Source organism: Procambarus clarkii, chromosome 1 (genome assembly GCF_040958095.1).
Source record: "Procambarus clarkii isolate CNS0578487 chromosome 1, FALCON_Pclarkii_2.0, whole genome shotgun sequence".
Lineage (NCBI taxonomy): Eukaryota > Metazoa > Arthropoda > Malacostraca > Decapoda > Cambaridae > Procambarus > Procambarus clarkii.
In genome coordinates this window covers 50035903-50056458 of record NC_091150.1, presented here as the reverse complement: position 1 = coordinate 50056458, position 20556 = coordinate 50035903, and the positions used below count along the sequence as shown (strand labels likewise).

The 20556-nt window shown below is 39.1% G+C and overlaps 1 protein-coding gene across 3 annotated transcripts in view; it reads left to right on the top strand.

Annotated features, from left to right (window-relative positions):
• Positions 1-20550, top strand: part of MrgBP (MRG/MORF4L binding protein) — a 94707-nt gene extending 74157 nt beyond the window's left edge. For all 3 annotated transcript variants that reach the window (XM_069309929.1, XM_069309964.1, XM_045727719.2), the window contains exons 2-4: positions 6354-6475; positions 11157-11355; positions 17038-20550. In XM_069309929.1, the coding sequence (XP_069166030.1) occupies positions 6354-6475; positions 11157-11355; positions 17038-17174 (458 nt within the window). In that variant the 3' untranslated portion in view covers positions 17175-20550. The remainder of the gene's footprint in view (positions 1-6353; positions 6476-11156; positions 11356-17037) is intronic.
• Positions 20551-20556: the final 6 nt, after the last annotated feature.

Genomic DNA, 20556 nt, shown 5'->3' with positions numbered 1-20556 from the left:
AGTACCCATGGTGAGATCCCATCTGGACCAACCGCCTTTCTAACATCCAGATCCAGCAGGTGTCTCTTGACCTCCTCTCTCGTAATTTTGAACTCCTCCAAGGCCGCCTGGTTTACCTCCCTTTCACCTAGCACAGTGACCTCACCCTGTTCTATTGTGAAGACCTCCTGGAACCTCTTGTTGAGTTCCTCACACACCTCTCTGTCATTCTCTGTATACCTGTCCTCGCCTGTTCTAAGTTTCAATACCTGTTCTTTCACTGTTGTTTTCCTTCTGATGTGACTGTGGAGTAGCTTTGGTTCGGTCTTGGCTTTGTTTGCTATATCATTTTCAAAAATTTTCTCTGCTTCTCTTCTCACCCTGACGTACTCATTCCTGGTTCTCTGGTATCTCTCCCTGCTTTCTGGTGTTCTGTTATTCCGGAAGTTCCTCCACGCCTTCTTGTTCAGTTTCTTCGCTTCCATACATGCCCTATTATACCATGGATTCTTTTGTTGCTTCTCGGATTTTTCCCTTTGGGCCGGGATGAACCTGTTTACTGCCTCCTGACACTTTTGGGTAACATAGTCCATCATACCCTGTACAGACTTGTCTCTGAGGTCTGTGTCCCAAGGTATTTCACTTAGGAAACTTCTCATCTGTTCATAATTCCCCTTTCGGTATGCCAGCCTTTTGATTCCTAGTTCTTTTTGGGGGGAGATAAGTCCTAGCTCTATCAGGTACTCAAAGTTCAATACACTGTGGTCACTCATTCCCAAGGGCGCTTCCATCTTAACTTCCCTTATATCCCATTCATTTAGGGTAAATATCAAATCAAGCATTGCTGGTTCATCTTCTCCTCTCATTCTTGTTGGCTCTTTGGTATGCTGGCTTAGAAAGTTTCTTGTTGCCACGTCCAGCAGCTTAGCTCTCCATGTTTCTGGTCCTCCATGCGGGTCTCTGTTCTTCCAATCTATCTTCCCATGGTTGAAGTCTCCCATAATTAGTAGTCCAGATCCATTCCTGCTAGCAACAGAAGCTGCTCTTTCTATTATGTTAATGGTGGCCATGTTGTTTCTATCATATTCCTGTCTAGGTCTTCTGTCATTTGGTGGTGGATTATATATGACTGCGACTATAATTTTTTTCCCTCCATTTGTTACAGTACCTGCTATGTAGACACTGAAACCTTCACAGCCCTGAATATCCATCTCCTCAAAATCCCAGCCTTTTCTTACCAGCAGAGCTACACCACCCCCACCTCTTCCTTCCCTCTCTTTCCGCATAACATAATAGTCCTGTGGAAACACTGCATTTGTTATTGTTTTCGTGATCTTTGTTTCTGTGAGGGCTATTATGTCTGGGTTTTCCTCTAGTACCAGTTCTCCAAGCTCATTTGCTTTATTTGTAATTCCATCTATGTTAGTGTACATCGCTTTGAGGCTCACTTTCTTCTGTCCCTTCTCAAATCGCCTCCTTGGTGAGTGTTCTGCTGGTGGGGGAGGCTGTTCCATGGGTGTGAGGACCTGTGAGGTGGGTAACAGGATCTCAGAGGATACTGGAATGAGGGGCGGGGGATCCAGTGAAGGGGGAGGGACAGGGAGGGTATGGGGTGAAAGGGGAGGGAGGACGGGAAGGAAAGGGGGGGAGGGAGGACTCGGGAGGAGGGTGTGTGTGTGTGTGTGTGTGTACTCACCTAGTTGTGTGTGTGTGTGTGTGTGTGTGTGTGTGTGTGTGCGCGTGTGCGTGTGCGCGCGTGCGTGCGCGCGCGCGCGCTCACCTAATTGTACTCGCCTAATTGTGCTTGCGGGGGTTGAGCTCTGGCTCTTTGGTCCCGCCTCTCAACCGTCAATCAACTGGTGTACAGATTCCTGAGCCTATTGGGCTCTATCATATCTACATTTGAAACTGTGAATGGAGTCAGCCTCCACCACATCACTTCCTAATGCATTCCATTTGCTAACTACTCTGACACTGAAAAAGTTCTTTCTAACGTCTCTGTGGCTCATTTGGGTACTCAGCTTCCACCTGTGTCCCCTTGTTCGCGTCCCACCAGTGTTGAAAAGTTCATCCTTGTTTACCCGGTCGATTCCCCTGAGGATTTTGTAGGTTGTGATCATGTCCCCCCTTACTCTTCTGTGTGTGTGTGTGTGTGTGTGTGTGTGTGTGTGTGTGTGTGTGTGTGTGTGTGTGTGTGTGTGTGTGTGTGTGTGTGTGTGTGTGTGTGTACGTACGTACACACACACACACACACACACAGTATATAGAAAGGGTACCACCTCTGGATTCAGGGATTCCAAATATATATATATATATATATATATATATATATATATATATATATATAATATATATATATACTGTATATAAAAACCTGTCCGAACCTGGAGGTTTACCCGCGGCTCTGCCTCTTCCAGCAGATCGAACCTGAGCGTCACGTGGATGGTTCAACCTTCTCTTCGAGTCTTCGCGTATTGTCTTTTTGACTCGAGTTTATCATCATCTTTATGGTGATCAGGTGGCTTCCTTGTTAGTGTCCCACCTATGGGCTTCATCTTGATGGCAGTATGAAGTTTCCTGGCGGTCCTTCAGGTTCTTTTTATGTCTTCGTTGTTGTACTTCGCTTTCTGTTAGGGTCGTGTTGTCCTTTCTCTGTTGTTTCAGGACCATCATCTTATGCCTAACACTGTCGCCTCGTATCGTGCGGTGCTGGCGGAGCCGCGTCAGCTTGCTTTCGGTATTGTTGTTACTTCTGCGCCGTTTTGCAAGCTGTCTCATGCGTTGTTTCACCTCCGGCCTGCTCATGCGCCACCAGAGCCATCCTGGTCGTTGGACAGAGTGCTCTCCTTTCTTTCTTCTTCTCGGTTTGTTGTGGCCCCTTCGGTTCAGGATTGCTTCTCGAAGGCTCTTTTTCTGTTGGCCTTGGCCTCTGGGAGTCAGGTTGGGGAGCTTCATGCTCTCCTCCAGCAAAGGGGGTTTCTGCTCTTTCAGTCTTCGTGATGGTTTTGTTCATCTGCAGCCGTCTCCTTGTTTTCTGGCAAAGAATGAGACTGCTGCTTTCCGGAGGGGTCCCTGGGTTGTTGATGCTTGGTTGGTTCGGCCGGGGGTGCATCATGTTTTGTGTTCGGTTGTGGCCCTTCACCATTATTTGCCCGCCATGGCTTCTGTGTCCGGGGACACGCTTTGGGTTGATCCAGTTTCCCTTCTTCCCTGTCCGCGGATGCGGGTCTCCCAGGTCATCCGCAGAGTTATTAAGGTTAGCCAGCCTGCGGTCTATTCCCGTGCCCATGACGTTCGTAAGTTTGCTGCTCTTGCTGCAGTCTTTGGCAACATGTCCTGGGCTAACATTCTGGGACAGGGGCTTTTGGCGGTCGAACAGGGTCTTGACTGCTCGTTACCTCGTGAACGTTACAGAGCCCAGTCGGGCCTGTGTCACTTTGGGTCGGCGCTTGCAGCCAGTTGTCTCGACTTCGAGTTGAGGAGTTAGCAGCGATCGCCTCCCGGGTAAGTCCCTATTGTTTTCCTCTGTGGGTAGTTAATTCCGGGGAGCCGATGGGGCTCCCTCCCCAGAAAACCAGTGCTGAATGTAATGAAACGCCATTTTCTGGGTGAGACCAGGAGGCTCCCCGGCATCCCTCCCTCCCTCCATTTGGAAGTTTTTCGCATGCTTTGACATCCAGTCTCAGAACTGATGGGTGGATAGCTGGCATGGGGGGTCTGGTGGCTCTCCCTACCCCCCTCCCAGGGAGGGGGGAGTTGCACAGACAGAGGTGCGGCGACGTGTTACGTCATGCTCGTTTGATCGTTTCTTTTAGGGGAGTTCTATCCACTTGTTCGGCTTTTGTAGCAATTTTTTCTCCAGAATAGGGGTTTGTTTTGGGATGCTTACCTTTCTGGGTGCCAGATCCGGTCGATGGCAGACATAGAATGCTTCCAACCACATGGGGGTTTCTATAGGCCATTGCTCCCCATGCCTCTCTGAGGGGGCCAGGTTCTGGCTCATGGTCCCCAGTAGGCCCACAGAACTCCATACACATGACTGATACCAAAGTCTGACATCAGCATATCAGCTTAGTAAGCTCCGGGGAGCCTCCAGGTCACACCCAGAAAATGGCATTTCATTACATTCACCGCTGGGTTTTTTGGGGTTATTTTTTTCTTGACTTCATTTCAACACATATTGACCTACAACTTTCACATATTCGAGTACAAATGCCAAGCAATATTTATTAAAACATACAATTAAATTAACGAATTAAAACTATCTTTTCATTGCTGATAACTTCAACTTCAATTATCTCTGAAACCAGAGTTACAACTTTACAAGTTGTAACTTGACAAGTTACAACTTGAGTGGCTTCTAAAATTCCAGTTTTTGACCAATTCTCACTATTTTGACATATTGTGTGCTCAGCTGTCTGTTCTACAATCCCTTCAGAATGGATTTTTCATAAACTTTATACATTTGGAGTTATAATTTTTTGGGGTCTAAATTTGCCGCATATTTCAAATGCCCTATTGACGATTTTTTTTTACAGTAAACTATACTGAAAACCTATATTGTAATTTGATGAAAATGAAAATCATATGCTATTCTGAGAGAATAATAACTTTAAATGATCAATTGGTGATAGTTCATATTTTCTATTCTGAATTGAAAATGTAAAATTTTCAATATTCAATTTAAAAATTAATTTTGATTTTCTTGTTTTTCAAGTTATGCTGTGATCATTTAGACAGAGTTGGAGCATTTGTCTAGTTGATTATGCAAAAAAAATGGAAAGTGTTTGTGCAAGTTTTGAAAACTTATGTTAAATTATTTTTTATCAAATCATATATTTATGTATGTACTGCGCAGTCTAAGGGTTAAAGAATTCTGGTAAAGAAAGAGATCTAGCAGTGGTTCTAAATTGAAAACTATCACCTGAGGACCACATAAAGAACATCGAGCGAGGAGCCTACCTTGCCCTGAAATTACCTTGAGGTGTTTCCGGGGCTTAGCGTCCCCGCCAGGCCTCCTAGTTGCTGGACTGGTCAACCATGCTGCTTGATGCGGCTGCTCGCAGCCTGACGTATGAATCACAGCCTGGTTGATCAGGTATCCTTTGGAGGTGCTTATCGAGTTCTCTCTTGCGTACTGTGAGGGGTCGGTCAGTTATACCCCTTATGTGAAGTGGAAGTATGTTGAACAGCCTCGGGCCTCTGATGTTGATAGAGTTCTCTCTCAGAGTATCTGTTGCACCTCTGCTTTTCAATAGGGGTATTCTGCACATCCTACCATGCCTTCTGGTTTCATGTGATGTTATTTCTGTGTGCAGGTTTGGGACCAGCTCCTCTACTAATTTCCACGTATACAGTAGATTATTATGTATCTCTCCCCCCTGCGCTCAAGAGAATACAGGTTTAGGCTCTTTAGTCAGTCCCAGTAGTTTAGATGTTTTACTGAGTGGATTTTAGCAGTAAAGGATCTCTGCACAATCTCCAGGTCAGCAATTTCTCCAGCTTTGAAAGGGGCTGTCATTGTGCAGCAGTACTCCACTCTAGAGAGCACTAGCGTCTTGAAAAGTATCATCATCGGTATAGCATCTTTTGTGTGAAAGGTTCTTGTTATCCAACCTGTCATTTTTTATGACAGGTTGCAAGGTGCATAGGTTGCAGCCTATGCTACACTTTATAACTTCAGATTTACTTTTCAATTCATGGATGGCAAAATACAAAAGAAATTGTTCACGACTTTTGTTAGACCAAACATGGAATATGCAGCAGTTGTATGATGCCCATATCTTAAGAAGTATATCAATAAACTGGAAAAGGTGCAAAGACATGCAACTCAATGGCTCCCAGAACTGAAGGACAAGAGCTATGAGGAGAGGTTAGTGGCATTAAATAGGTGAAAACTAGAAGATGGAAGAAAAAGAGGCGATATGGTCACTACGTACAAAATAGTAACGGGAATCAATAAAATTGATAGGAAAGAATTGCTGAAACCTGGAACTTTAAGAACAAGAGGTCATAGATTTAAACTAACTAAACAACGCTGCCAAAGAAATACTATATAAGAAGATTTACTTTCACAAACAGAATGATAGACGGTTGGAACAAGTTAGGTGAGAAGGTGGTGGAGGCAAAAACTGTCAACACAGTAATTTCAAAGTGTTATGACAGTGCTGGGAAGACAGGACACCACGAGCGTAGCGCTCTTCCTGTAACTACTCTTTGGTAATTACATACACTAGACAAAATTGGAGGTCATTAACTCAGAAAAATAAGTATTTTCTCCCAGTAAATATTTTCACTTAAGATATATAAGGAATAGTAATGCTGTGATTGAAAATACAGGTAATACAAATTCAGTAACAAGATTTACTCCACAGGTGTGAATAAACACTTCCAAATGATGTTTATCCATAACAAGCTCAGCTCCTCCCTGAACTGCGAGCTCTCAACACGGACTATATGGAGTAAACTGGAAACTTTATATGATATGGCAGCTTTGGTAAGAAAGTTTTAAATTTCTGTTATTTAAATATCCTCTTCCAATGCACATTTATGCCTAAATAGATTTTTCTTGTGATCTCATTTTAAAAAATTTATTAATTTGAGTGAAGGAATAGCTTTATTCTCTATGAAGTAATCATTTGTAATCAGGTGTATATAAAACATTCCAACTGAACTTTCATATTTACAGAATAATATATGATCAAGGAATATAGAAATATTTGCTTCCTAACTTTGCATAGTTAACATTAAGTACAGTATTGACATTGTTCTAGAGTTCCATGATGGAATTTTAAGTTAAAAATGATCTCTGCTGTAAGGATATTCAGTGTGTTTACACCTTATTTTCTCTGTTAATTTGATCATGATAGTTCCCCCTCCTAATGTGGAGCTGAACTTTACTTGCTTTTTTAAGGCTTTTTTTGGATGTAATTCTGTGTTTTTAGATATAAATGCTCAATCCTGTTGCCTCTGTTAATCCACTTGTTAGGTGCCAAAATCTTTTTCATTCATTTAATTTTAATTTGACCATGAGTGGGCTCTCACTTCGTTTCTTTTAATTTTGTGCTTTGTTTTTAAATTTTACCTTAGGGAAAAGCCGAATTTTATACAGTAGCTCAGAAATATACGTCTTCCTCATTTTATGTGGGTTTTATTTTACTGTAAAATATGTTATTACCTAAGTGTAATTACCTAAATGTAGTTACAGGATGAGAGCTATGCTCATGGTGTACCCTCTTCCCAGTACTCTTTGTCATATGACACTGAAACTACTGACGGTTTTGACCTCCACTGCCTTCTCACTTTACCTGTCCCAACCATCTACCACTCTGTTACAAAAGATAAGTTTCTAATACAGTAGAAACTTTAAATGGTTCATTTAAATTGTTATCTTCCAGTTTTGTCTCTGCTTGTGCAACAATATCTAGTATTTTAAGCTGCATACAAATTGAATAGATCAAATACTATGACCCAAAATGGATAACAAAAGATATGAAGAACCTTATAGGTAGAAAGAGAGCTTGGTACAAAAGGATAAAGAATGGGGAAGTTAGTTTAGAACGAGAATTTGTACATCTGGTTAGAAATGTTAAAAAAAAAAAAAGAGGTAAAGAGGCCAAAAAAGAAACTATGAAGTTCGTATAGCAGGGCAAGCAAAGGCAAATCCTAAAGTTTTTTCAATTATAACGAACAAAGATTGGGGAAAGTATAGGTCTATTAAAAACTGAGACAGGTCAGATAATGGATAATGACGAAGAGGTGAGTAGTATTTTTAATAAATATTTTGTCTCTGTATTTACTAAAGAACAACTTTACTATTCCTTCAGCCGAACAAGTCTATGTGGATGAGGACAGGTTGACTAGTTTAACAGTTACCAGGGATGATGTTATTAAGCAAATCCCTCAGGGCTTTGTGTTTGCCATAGTGAAGACACAAAGTGTTTGCCAAGGTGCTTAAAGAATGCAAATAGGAGCTTTGCGATCCATTGTCTACCATATTTAATAAATCATTAGAGTCGGGCAGAGTGCCAGAGTCGTGGAAGGTTGCTAATGTGGTACCAATTTTAAGAAAGAAGATACATCACTTGCTTCAAACTATCGGCCAATTAGCCTAGTCTATTGTGGGAAAGTTACTTGAATCGATAATTGCAAATACCATTCATCTTCATCTTGAAAAACATAAATTAATAAATGATTCACAACATGGTTTTACAAATGGCCATTCATGTTTAACAAATTTGCTATAATTTTATTCCAGCATACTTGAGGCAGTTGATAGTGGTAAGGTTTGTGATGTTGTGTACCTAGACTTCAGCAAAGATTTTGATACAGTGCCACATGAAAGATTGATTAAAAAGATAGAGGCTCATGGTATTGGGGGTGCTATATTAAGTTGGATTAGGGCATGGCTGTACCAAAGGAAACAGAGTTAGTATAAATGGGGTTAAGTCAGACTGAGAAAATGTAGTAAGTGGAATGCTTCAAGGCTCTATCCTGGGACCTCTGTTATTCATAATATATATAAATGATTTAGATACAGGTTTGAGCAGCAACATTTGCAAATTTGTCGACGACACAAAAATCGGGAGGGAAATAAACACAGAAAAAGACGTGAAGTGAAAAAGACGACCAAATATCACTTCAAGAAGATCTAAATATGGTTTTGAAATGGTCAAAAGATTGGCAGATGCAGTTTCATGCTGACAAATGTAAGGTTTTGAGGCTAGGTAATGATGATAGTTACAAGATACAACCTAGATGGTGTTGAGATTGTGAAGTCAGATTGTGAAAGGGATCTGGGAGTTATGATTAGTAAGAATTTAAAATCAAAAGATCAATGCATAAATGTTCGTAATAAGGCAAATAGGACACTGGGATTTATTAATCGAAGCGTTAGTAACAAGACACCTGGTGTTCTTCGGCTATATCTTGCTCTGGTTAGGTCCCATTTAGATTATGCAGTTCAATTTTGGTCATCGTACTATAGAATGAATATAAATTAACTTGAACGTGTCCAGCGTAGGATGACAAAGTTAATTCCCCCAAATTAGAAACCTGTCATGAAGAAAGATTAGTAAAGCTTAAAATGCATTAACCAGAAAGGCAAAGAGTTAGGAGTGACAAGATAGAGGTTAACAAGTGAATAAATGGACATAAGAAAGGGGATATTTATAGGGTATTAAAAGTATCAACACAAGACTGAACATGAAACAATGAGTATAAATTGGATAAGTTTAGATTTTAGGAAAGACATGGGTAAATACTGGTTCGGTAACAGGGTTGTTGATTTGTGGAACCAATTACTGTACTGCATAACGTGGTGGAGGTGAGGTCCCTCGATTGTTTCAAACGTGGGTTGGACATGTATATGAGTGGGATTGGGTGGTTATAAATAGGAGCTGCCTCGTATGGGCCAATAGGCCTTGTGCAATTACCTTTGTTCTTATGTATTACATAATTTAATTCCAGTAATTTTGTCCTTGCCCCATCATTGTTAGTATACACAATTTTCAGGAACAGGTTCTGCCTCCTTTGCCCTACACTCCCTTTATCTCTGTCAATTTTGTTGGTTTGCTTTTGCATACCATTTTACATGGTTTGCAATCCCTGTCACCTTGTAGAAAAAAAATTAAATTTTCATTGCTACCTTCATTTAAATGTTTTGCATCATCAAGGTTCATTTTCAGATTCTCTTGTTTCCTATTTAAAGATCTCGTCTTAATGACTAGAATTTACCATCCTTGTCATTTTGCAATTTCTTCGACATTCATGAGCATTTGTTTCACCCCCATTAAAGTAAACAGTGCAAATCATACTTCAAGGTATGCTGTATGGGAAAAATAAATTTATATTCCAAAGGAATTCCAAAAGTTCACTCATTATCGATAATATGGTTATTCAATAGTACATACAGTATTTGAAGATTATTACTTAATGTTCCCTCTTCTTTCAAGCCACAAGTACAATATACTTGTATATAGGGTGTCCCATAATTAGCTATCTGTTTCTATGAAATCAGATGAATCTGTTAAAACCTACATAATTTAATGCTGTTACCTAATTTTGATACAAAAACATGTAGATTTATAAATCATAAATCGAATCTTTATTGAGAACTTTGAACTTGTGCTCCATCTGAATCCCTGCATAATTCAAGTCTGCCTTAGTGTTGCGAAACACATTTGAACAGATCTAGTTCTTTTAGATTTGTTCACAAGTTCACGTATCACTTTGTCTATAGGATCAAATCTGTGAAATTTCCTTGTAAATCTTTCTATGATTTCATTATATTGCAATCCTTTGATACAGGATGTCACAACAAAGGTGCTTTCTTGTGTATTCAATCTTAGGGTTCTGAAAAAGTGATGAAATAATTTTGAAATTTGTACATTTATAACACATTTTAAACATGATAAACATTAGTGAATATGAGTTTTTAAAAAATTAGTCCAATTTTGTAGAAATAGATAGTCTGAGACACCCTGTATTATGAAGACCAGAAATTATATGGCATTTGTGTGTGGGACCGAACACACATCTAAGTACTTGAATGACCTTTGAGTCATTCGATACTCCATCCTAAAACTCTTGTACTGTCAAGGTTAACCTACACATTTTTTAGGTTGATATAAATGAAATGGGCTTACCTTCAAACAATTGAATCTGTTTTCTAATTTTGCACAAATTGAAAGTAGTCATGCTACTGCACTTTTTCTGTGCACAAAATCACTGCACTGCATAGTGAAGTAAAGTATCTAGGGTGATTCGGGTCAAGAAACTCAAAGTGGGGTGTGGTTCTCATGTCCGGTGGCAGTCAACATAGGTGACCTGGCAGCCCAGATGGTAATCAGCGAGAGCTTTCCTTTGGTGTTATTCTCGGATGTCAAGGTATGGTTCAGAGGAGCTATGATTTTTAAGAATGTCAGTCATTCAGGGATAGATATAATTTTTCTCCTATCCTTCATCGCACCCTACAAGGACTGTTCGACAAATTCCCTGTACCAGTGGTATAAAGTATGGCTACCAAACTGCATGAACCTGCCATGCAGATACAATAAATTTTACTTTAGGGAGCAGTTGAATGATTCTGTTCAGAATGGTACTTTTCTTATTCTGAACCTTATTTATCTGCTTTCTTTCAATAAACTGTACTGTATAGCCCTGTGGACTTCTTTCAGGATGAATCTGACAAGCTACCATTCCCAAACGATGAAAACGAATTTAATTTACCGGAAGTAGACTTTTCTGATCTGCTTGATGAACGAAGTAAACCTGAATTAAAAGAAGAAACCAAAGAAAGAGAGGAAAAGGAAATTAGAGCTCGAGGACGACCACCAAAGAAAGACCCCGGGGACAAGTTGGAATATAAGGATGAAGGTGAATGAATTACTTTCAGTATTTGACATAACTTGCACACATTTGAAGAAGTAACATTGGTCCTCATTGTAACATTTTAGAGTACAGTACTGTCATGCTAAAATGTTTAGATGATAATCAAACAGATTTGCCAAGAAATACTAACAAATCAATAAATATTTTAGCTTAGTAAAGTATTTAAGAAATTAAAACTAAGCCAAAATATGGGGAATTCAAATTTAAAATACTGTACTGTTAGATCCTTGTCTGGCTCTGATATATAATTCGGGGTTGAAAAGAGGTTCATAAGTTGGAGACTAAACAACCAGATAAGCTTTGCTTGGTGGTTAATAGAGAATAGTTTCTTATCCATATTATTAAATGTTGCCTAAAGACATTTAACAATGTTGTACAAAATGCCACCATTTCTAAACATAGCCGTAATTGAGGTCCATGTGGTCTCACTGGTAGATAGTGCTGACTGAAAGCTCTTCATATTTTCTCATATTTTTTATTAAAATCTAACCAATCAATTTCTTTAGCATCATGAGAGTTACTTTAGAATATGTGTGATAAAAGCATCAGACATTGGGTGTGCAAGCAAAGTGAATTCCGCAAGCTTGCATTTTATGTCAGTGAATGCTGTCTCTGCTTGTGGAGTCCATTCCAGTGGGAGCGGGGATGTGTTTTTCCAACCCCCATAAGAGATCATACAAGTGTTGTAAGATGTTCTGAGCAATATGGGATGAATCGGCAATAAAAGTCCACCACTCTAAGAAATTCTTGTAATTTCTTTGGAGTGGATGGGTGCAGGAATTCCTTGATTGCTTTAATTTTCTTCTCTAGTGGTTGGATCTCTGCTTCTGATACACAATGTCCCAAGAAATCCAGCCCTGGATCGTTGAAAATGCACTTCTCAGAGTTTAAACTGTAAGCCAAAGTTGCACAAGCAGGTAAGAAGGAGTCGGAGGTGTAGCAGATGTTCAGTCGATGATTTACTGGACACCAGAAGATCGTCACTGTAGGTGTAGCAAAGGGGAAGATCTTTAATTACTTGTATTCACGCTTGTTATTCGGTTATTGATTGGATCTTGCTTGGGTCTGAAGAGATACACAGTCTGACTTCTTGGACTTTAATGGTTGTGGTAATAGAATATATATCCAGCACACCAGGGTCCTGAGATCCTGCTCTAATCTAGGTCTGTGTGGTACAAGTGGCCGACTTGAAAGAGGCTTGCGCTGCACTGAGGAATGATGTCGTGTGCTCACTGGCCACAGGATTGGCTATATACCCTCCGTCCTGGAATTTGAAGGATAACACTTGGTCGATGAAACATTGGATGGTCTGGCCAGCATTATGTACACCAACTGGCATCTGGACGAATTCAAATAGGCCAAATGGTGTTACGATCGCCATTTTCGGTATGTCTGCTGGTTCCACTGGGATCTGGTAAAATTCCAGCACCAGGTAAATTTACAAAAATTGGTTGCATTTTTGCATGCATTTCCATGCATTTCCTGGAAGAAATCCTGGATGTGTGGTGTTTGGATAGCGATCCGGAAGAGTACGAATGTTGAAAGCCCTGTAATCTCTGCAAGGATGCCCCTGGGGCTGTTTTTGGAACCATATGGTGAGGTGAAGCCCATGGACTATTCTGCCTTCTGTAGCTTGTCAAAATCAGGGCAGACAATACTGCCAATCATTCTGGGCCAGGTGGCCCAACCACTTGAGCTGGACGGTAGAGCGACAGTATCGTTTTATGCAGGTTCGTGTTCAATCCTCAACCCTCCAAGTGGTTAGGTACCATTTCCTTTCCACATCCCATCCCAAATCCTTATCCTGATCCCTGCCAAGTGCTGTATAGTCGTAATGGCTTGGCACTTTCCCCTGATAATTCCCTCCATCCTGGGTCTAGCAAAAGGCAGGTGATCCCATTGTACAGTACTAATATGATTAGTAGTATATTGTACTTCCAGTCAAGGGCTGGCAGGTCGAGTCACATCTTTGAATTCATCCAGAAGTCCTTGAAGTTTCGTAGATGCGAATTAAGTGATGCTGGTTATCTGTATAGAGGTTCTAGGAGTGGCTCGAAGTATTGCATCTGCAGGATGCATGATGAGCCAATGATGTTGCAGGAAATCCAATCTGAGAATAGACGACGACGTTTCGTCGTCGAATAGACGAATCGACTTGAGAATGGTCCAGGACGGACCGAACGTCGTCGTCCCTTCAACTTCTAGTGTGTGGTCTGGTCAACATACTTCAGCCACGTTATTGTGACTCATCGCCTGCATCTGAGAATAGGTTCTTCAACACCCGCAAAGGGGAGGTCCATGGAAAGCGACCCAGAGAAGCAAAATTGAGAATCAGGGTGCAGGTCTCAAACGTACAGCCAGATGTACAAAGTCCACTCGATTTAATGGCCTACATGAGTCTGTACCCAGATTGTTAAATGTGGGGCATCACTAAATCCACAGTTGTTGAAATGACAACAATATTTCAAGCAATATTCCGGCCCTTAAAATATGTTATTCCTTATTAAAATTATATTAAATTCATAGAGTATGTGTATATGGTACAGTACTTTGATATGCAATAAAACATAGTAGCTTTATAAATAATAAAAAAATACTAGAGATAATTACAGCATTATGCTATACTCGCCTAGTTGTGCTTGTGGGGGTTGAGCTTCGGGTGGATACTTACCCTTGATGGCATGTAAGTCCAAACTAGGAGTGCAGGTTGGTTTGATCGCACGGAGGTAAGGAGGGAGGCAGTACGCCAACTGCTGCACCCATGTCAACAAGAAAATGGTGTTTGGTTTTGACGTCAGATATGCAAAGTAGTGTAGTGTTTGAAGTGGTGGAACTACGGACCATTAACAGTCCCCGCCGGAATAGTTTCCTGACCAGGAACATGGTGCTTTACAGTTGTGGGCTTGGTGTCCAAACATCTGGTGGTAAAGCAAAGCTCCCCTCGGTGTCCTTGCGGTTGCCAGGGACTGGTATATTATGTTTATGTGGTATGTTTTTCCTGGATGGCAGCTCTGGTGGATGTTGAGTTGTTGAGTGTCTGCAGTCTGCTGTGTATTACCGAGGTGGGACATCATAATGTTATTAGAATGTTGTATACAGCCAGTCAGCCAGTATAGCCAACCACACCAATGGAGTGTCATCATCCATACTGAATGGGGCAGGTTAAATATGTTTGCACAGAGCTGAATCCAGAGCAATCCAGAGCAATCGTACAATCTCACTGGGGCTGGGCCCAATTCAGTATGCATTACATAGTGAATATGCTTCAGAAGCTGGGCTGGTATTATGTCTGCTAAGCTCCTGCAGTAAGGTCCCCATTGTTTAATGAGGTGTTTCATTGCTGCCTGTAGGAGGGCAGCCTTTAGTGCAGTATATGTATTGGTGTCTGCTGATGAGGTGTTGACAATAGAGGTGGCGGCATGCATAGCCTCCATTGGAAGTGTTGGTAGGGTACAGGTATATCAGACTTTTGTCATGGTAGTCGAAAATAGCTCCGTCTTCATGAACCCTAATTCTGCTTCATCAACATTGTATACCAGAAGCCTGGTGGTGAAGATCATGACAGTTCTAGTTGCCTGTTGTTGAGACTGGTCACTCGCTGAGTCACCAATATAACGTTTTATTGTTACATTAGTTATGGTGACAATAAACACAGTAACAAAATATATATAGAGCAATGTTTTGACACGTGTCGGTCAGTGCATCATCAACTGGTCAGTTTATGATGCACACTGATGAATGTTGATAGTGTTGAAGATCTGTGGTATATCTACAGCGTCTGTCACTGAATCACCATTGGAGTTAGACTAATGACGATCTGTACTTTAATGGCTTATATTCCATGCTTCACCTAACTTGCCAAATTGACCATCATCATGCTTGTTACTGTACCTGTCAGCTTTCTCAAATGATTCCTAGAACTATTGAAAGAAGTATCAATAACACACAGCATTAGTGTAGAACTTCTTGGAATGTGGAATTCTTAAGGGATAAGTTATGTGGAAGTAACAGGCACATTTAATTGCCTGCAATGAAAATTTTAAGAACTATGGGGCATCGGTTTTACTCTTAATATAGTTTCTACAAAATTATTTCAGAACTAAACATTTTATATTGTCATATAATCCCCTTAATGCTGTGATTATAGTATCTGATTTTGGTATAGTAACTTCTTCATGCCTACCTTAACACTTTCGCGCTTTCCGCAAAGGTCACTCAGCCAACCGAATGTGCGCGCTGCGTTTTTATCGCTTAAGCGTAAAAACAAAAATGTGTATACTCTTTTTACTCTTCTGACCTTAGTTCTCATGCTACGTATTTCATTTTGGTACCAACGTGTTCGCAATAAAATTCTCTAGAAGAACATCAGTAAAAAAAGTCACGAAACGTATAGGGATACCAGCACCAAATAAATAACTACGAAGATGACTCGCCGTGAGCGCCCATCAGCAACAAAATGTTTTTACTCTTGGGATTGTAATCACCTCCACACTTATTCTACAGCGTTAATTTTGGTATCAATGGACTCGCAATGAAATTCCCAACACGGTGATATGAATATAAGCGTAGAATAATGATGCGGCCCGCCCGCAAGAGTGTGGGAAGTGGTGAAATTGTTACCCGGTATCGGTGACGGGACGACGCACGGCGCTTTGAAAGTTTATACTTATTTCACTCTCATGACATTAATTTTCTATGTACGTCATTCATTTTTGTGTCAATGTGTTCGCAATAGAATGTTCTATGTGCCCATAGGTAAAAAATATCAACAAAGCGTAAGTTAGAATAGCGCCAAATATAAAACAACGCTGGAACATATCAGTGAGCGTCAAACACACACGAAATGTTTGTACTTTTATTATGTTTGTCAAGTTTATACTTGTTGCACACAGTTATTTTTGGTTGTATATTGATTGGAATAAAATTCCCTAAACAGACATATGCATATAATACATGATATGGGGGAAGCATTACCAGTATAAACGGCTAAAGTCACCCACCTGCAACCCGTTTGGGACAAAATACCATTTGATCGAAGTTATCCACACCTTTCATGAACTTATTGTACCATGCAGCCAAGTGGTGAGAAAGAGAGCCTCATAGCGCGCAGTTTGAAACAAACCCAAAGTAAATCGGATAAAAATTGAATTTTATACAAATATTTTAAAAGAGGACTCAACTTTATGTCCACTATGCGTTAGCGTTAGACGAAACGGGACGTGCCGGCGCGTCCAGATAGCGCGAAAGTGTTAATAGTCATCTATCAATAGAATATAGTAATAATCATCTATCAAATAGAAAACACCAGTATGGGAGGAGAGTATAGTGAGTATGATGTAACCACTCATGTTTCTCAACTCTAGACCTACATTTGGTTAAAACCCCATAAAGTGTGCTCCACTTGGATCTTGATGCATTTCTACATGTTGGCAATCTCATCCATTTTCATTTAAGACAGTGTATCTAGACACAGTGTATGCAAAGTGACTGCAACTGTCATATGCATTACATATTTGTAATATTGTTTAGTTGCATGATGTGAGATAAGCTATATTTCCCAGTGTTGCTTAAAAATTTGCCTCTGTCATTGAATTGTAACAATTTTAGATTTGACATAATTTGAAACTCTTTGTCTGCATTGCCTTATTCTTAGTTATTTACTGATAGGAGTGAAGCGTGAACGTGCGCGCGAACTGCGAGACGAAGAAGACGATGCCCCAAGACGGCCAGGAAAAAGGGGACGGGATTCTAAGCCGTCTTCTCCAGCACACACTCCTTCACAAAATAAAAGACGTAGGAATTGATTACATTGTGTTGTCACTCCTCACATTACACACATAAAAATTACCCAAACACCGGTTAATCAATTGCCCTGGTTAGTGATACAAATGCTTAAGTAACTCCATAATTTTTCAGTTTGCAAACTTGAGATAGCCTCCGTAGTTAATTTGGTTTGTAGAATGAAAAAAGTATATAGAAATCTGGTTTTGTATTATTAGTTTGTAATCATGATAAAATTTTAATACCATATAACACAGGCAGTCCCTCAATTTGTGCAGATATTACTTTCCTGTAAATAAAATGCTGACTAGATCCAACTTAAAAGGTACAATACAGTAAGTATATAGGAAAAATACAATTTTGCTCTAGAGTTATCCAATATTCATGCTTTACCCAATAAAACATCTACTTATATAAATACTAATATTTAATATTCCCCCCTCATTTCCAGCAATAAATATACAGTAAATAGCACATAATAATGTCCAAAATACTTGGGTGGAATGATGCATCAATATAATTCAAAAAGTTCATAAAACACAAGACTGGAGCATGTATAGGAGCTCAACACACTGTTGAGAAGGCAGCACACTTGCAAAGTCTGTGTAAAGCTGTGTTAGTTCACACACTCAATGCACATACAGTACTGTTCAAATTCACCCTTCACACTTTGAAACTTGGCAATAAATTGCTAACCTGCAAACCACCAAATGTACATTTCCAGTACCATGCAAATTGAGGACTGCCCATATAAAATCTTTTCGTTTTTTGAAGTATTTGATAATCAGAGATCCTGACATTTTATTTAACTTAAAAGGCATCATAAGCCATCTTAGGTAATTTTGTAACAATGAAGAAAAAATATTTGTAATTGTTTTTAGAAAGTCCAATATGTAAGTAATGTGAACCTTTGCATTCATTACATAAACACTCGTGTAATTGGCTAAATCAAAAATATTCTATAATATTTTTAGTAAAATATTACTTATTAATTTGTATAGATCTTGTGTAAAATTAGTATGTACAATAATTGTACTTGCTGCAGTCTTTAACTGAAAAATGATAGGGAAGGTTTATCTGTCTTGTATACATTTAAATGACAGATGTATACTTTTTTTATATATATAGAAATTTCATATTTAGCATTATGATAAAAGTAATAAAGTTGTTTTGAATTATAAAACTTGCCATTATAGAAGAAAGTTAAGCATCACTAAATGGGCAAGTTAATTTAGACGACTATATATTATTTGTAGATATTTGTATTTATTTTCATATAAATCATACAAAATATATGGGGTGTGAGCACGCATCTGTCGGAGATTTACTACCCAATAGTTGTCACATTTCGTGACTCGGTAGTAAGTGGGTGAGAAGCATTAGTAAAGGCCTGAAGTCTTGATGTGGGATATCTTGTCTGCATGTGATAGTCCAGGCTGTGTTGGTATCCAGACTCAAATTGTTTTCAGTGTGTACAATAATTATGTAGTATATATTTGAAGATGCTTTATAAATTTTTCTATTTTGAAACTTTGTTTCCTCTGGCATATTGCCATCTTCAAAGGGAAGGCCATTTGCAGAATCTTTCTTTGATATTTTAAAATGTTGACCAGAGAATATTACACAACTGATTTGGTTACTTATATCTGAAACGAGAAACTTAAACTTTTGAGAAGATTATGCAATAAAAATTATGGGAATATTAATGGTATGTATTGGCAGATATCAGCAGGCCAGCCCTACCTTACTTCTGCAAATTGTGTGCATGTTACTGATTGTTATGAAGATGGATTTGTAGAATATTGTAACTAATTGGGAGCAGTGTCGTGCAGTATTTATAATATTCTAGAATTAGTGTCATCTGCAGATATGGCAAGTTTCTCACCAGTATTAGGAATTGACAGGCTGGTCTTAAAGTGTCCATTCCAGAAGGCTGACCGTATAATTTAGTTGTGGCATTGATTCAACCACTGGGCCACACTCCTTAATTCTCTCATAATAAAGCATTCAGTTATGAAATTTCTGCTAAGTTAACATAGAATTACTAGTAATTTATTTCCCTAGAATTTGTTTCTTTCATTTTGTCATTTGGATAGAACTACTGTACTTTTAAAATTTTGCATCACAGATTTTCACTCAAAATTGTTTGCAACTAGTGATTTGGTTTTCATGGAAATTGTTATCTGAAGCAGAAAAAACTTTAGGTTGAAGTGACTACTTTTATGTGTGGAATAAATAAACAACGCACTTACATTTCTGAGATAATGACAGCAAACTTATTTCAGTCATTTTGAACATTGCGCTGATATTTTTCCACCCCAAGAAAATTAAAAATAGCGTGATTATAAAGTAATGCTTTCCTCTTATTTTGGACTTGGCAATTACTTTGGAGGAAAACATAATTGTATGGTTAACCCAGCTTTATATGTGATTGGAGAGGGAAAGTGACAATTTAACTTAAGAGAACGTTTTGAACGTAACGTCTGCAAGTCATAACTGGATGTTTGGCTTTATAGTGCACTCCAGTACACTTGTGCCATAATAGAAGTGAGTAGAGAGAAAGAGAGAGAATACTGTAATGTAATAACTGTCCATTGTATAAAGGACTGTTAAATCTGGTAGGTATTGATGTTTTTTTACTACTAATTATGAAAGAGGAGAGTGATGGTGCAATTGAATTTGAATGATATCTTAAGGCGAGTGGTTTTTGTTAGTTTGTTGTGTAAAATATTTATATTTGAAAGTGCTGTACCATTTATAATAAAAAGAATAACATTGGTAGTAAATAGCAATTGTGGAAATTAAGTAATGTTTGGTATTGCTGAATAAAGACTATTTACCATTCCATTATGCAATGTAAAGTTGAACTGCTATGTATAATATTTGCATAGTGATGTTGAGTATTGTATCTTGCTAATATTCGTAAGTCATAAAAGCATACATATATTGGCATCCTGAACGATATCTCAAGACTTTTTTAATATTCTGCAAGACGGTGCAAGAATATATAGTTTCCTGGGCTTGGCACCTTTGCTAGTTAGTTCTTAAACCGTTATTTGAGATATATAAATTGAGAACACTTATAGGCGAATTGACTAAACTCAGAGCTAGACTTGATATATACTGGTGATCTTTGTATAAATCTGTTAAAGCCATGTTTTGGTAGTATCTTTGTTAAGGTTTCTCCACCAGAGCCTAGTGCAGCATTAAGCAGGCAGCAGTGTACTGTATTATTATAAATTGTTTATACACTTGAATGGCATGTGTTATGCAAGAGTCTCTGCCATACATACCAACACACCAGTCTGTGAAGTAACAGTATTACTGTATATCTATATGCGAGTTATGCATTCTGAGGCAACCTCAACATACACAAAATGAACACACAGAATGAACGTAAAGTTG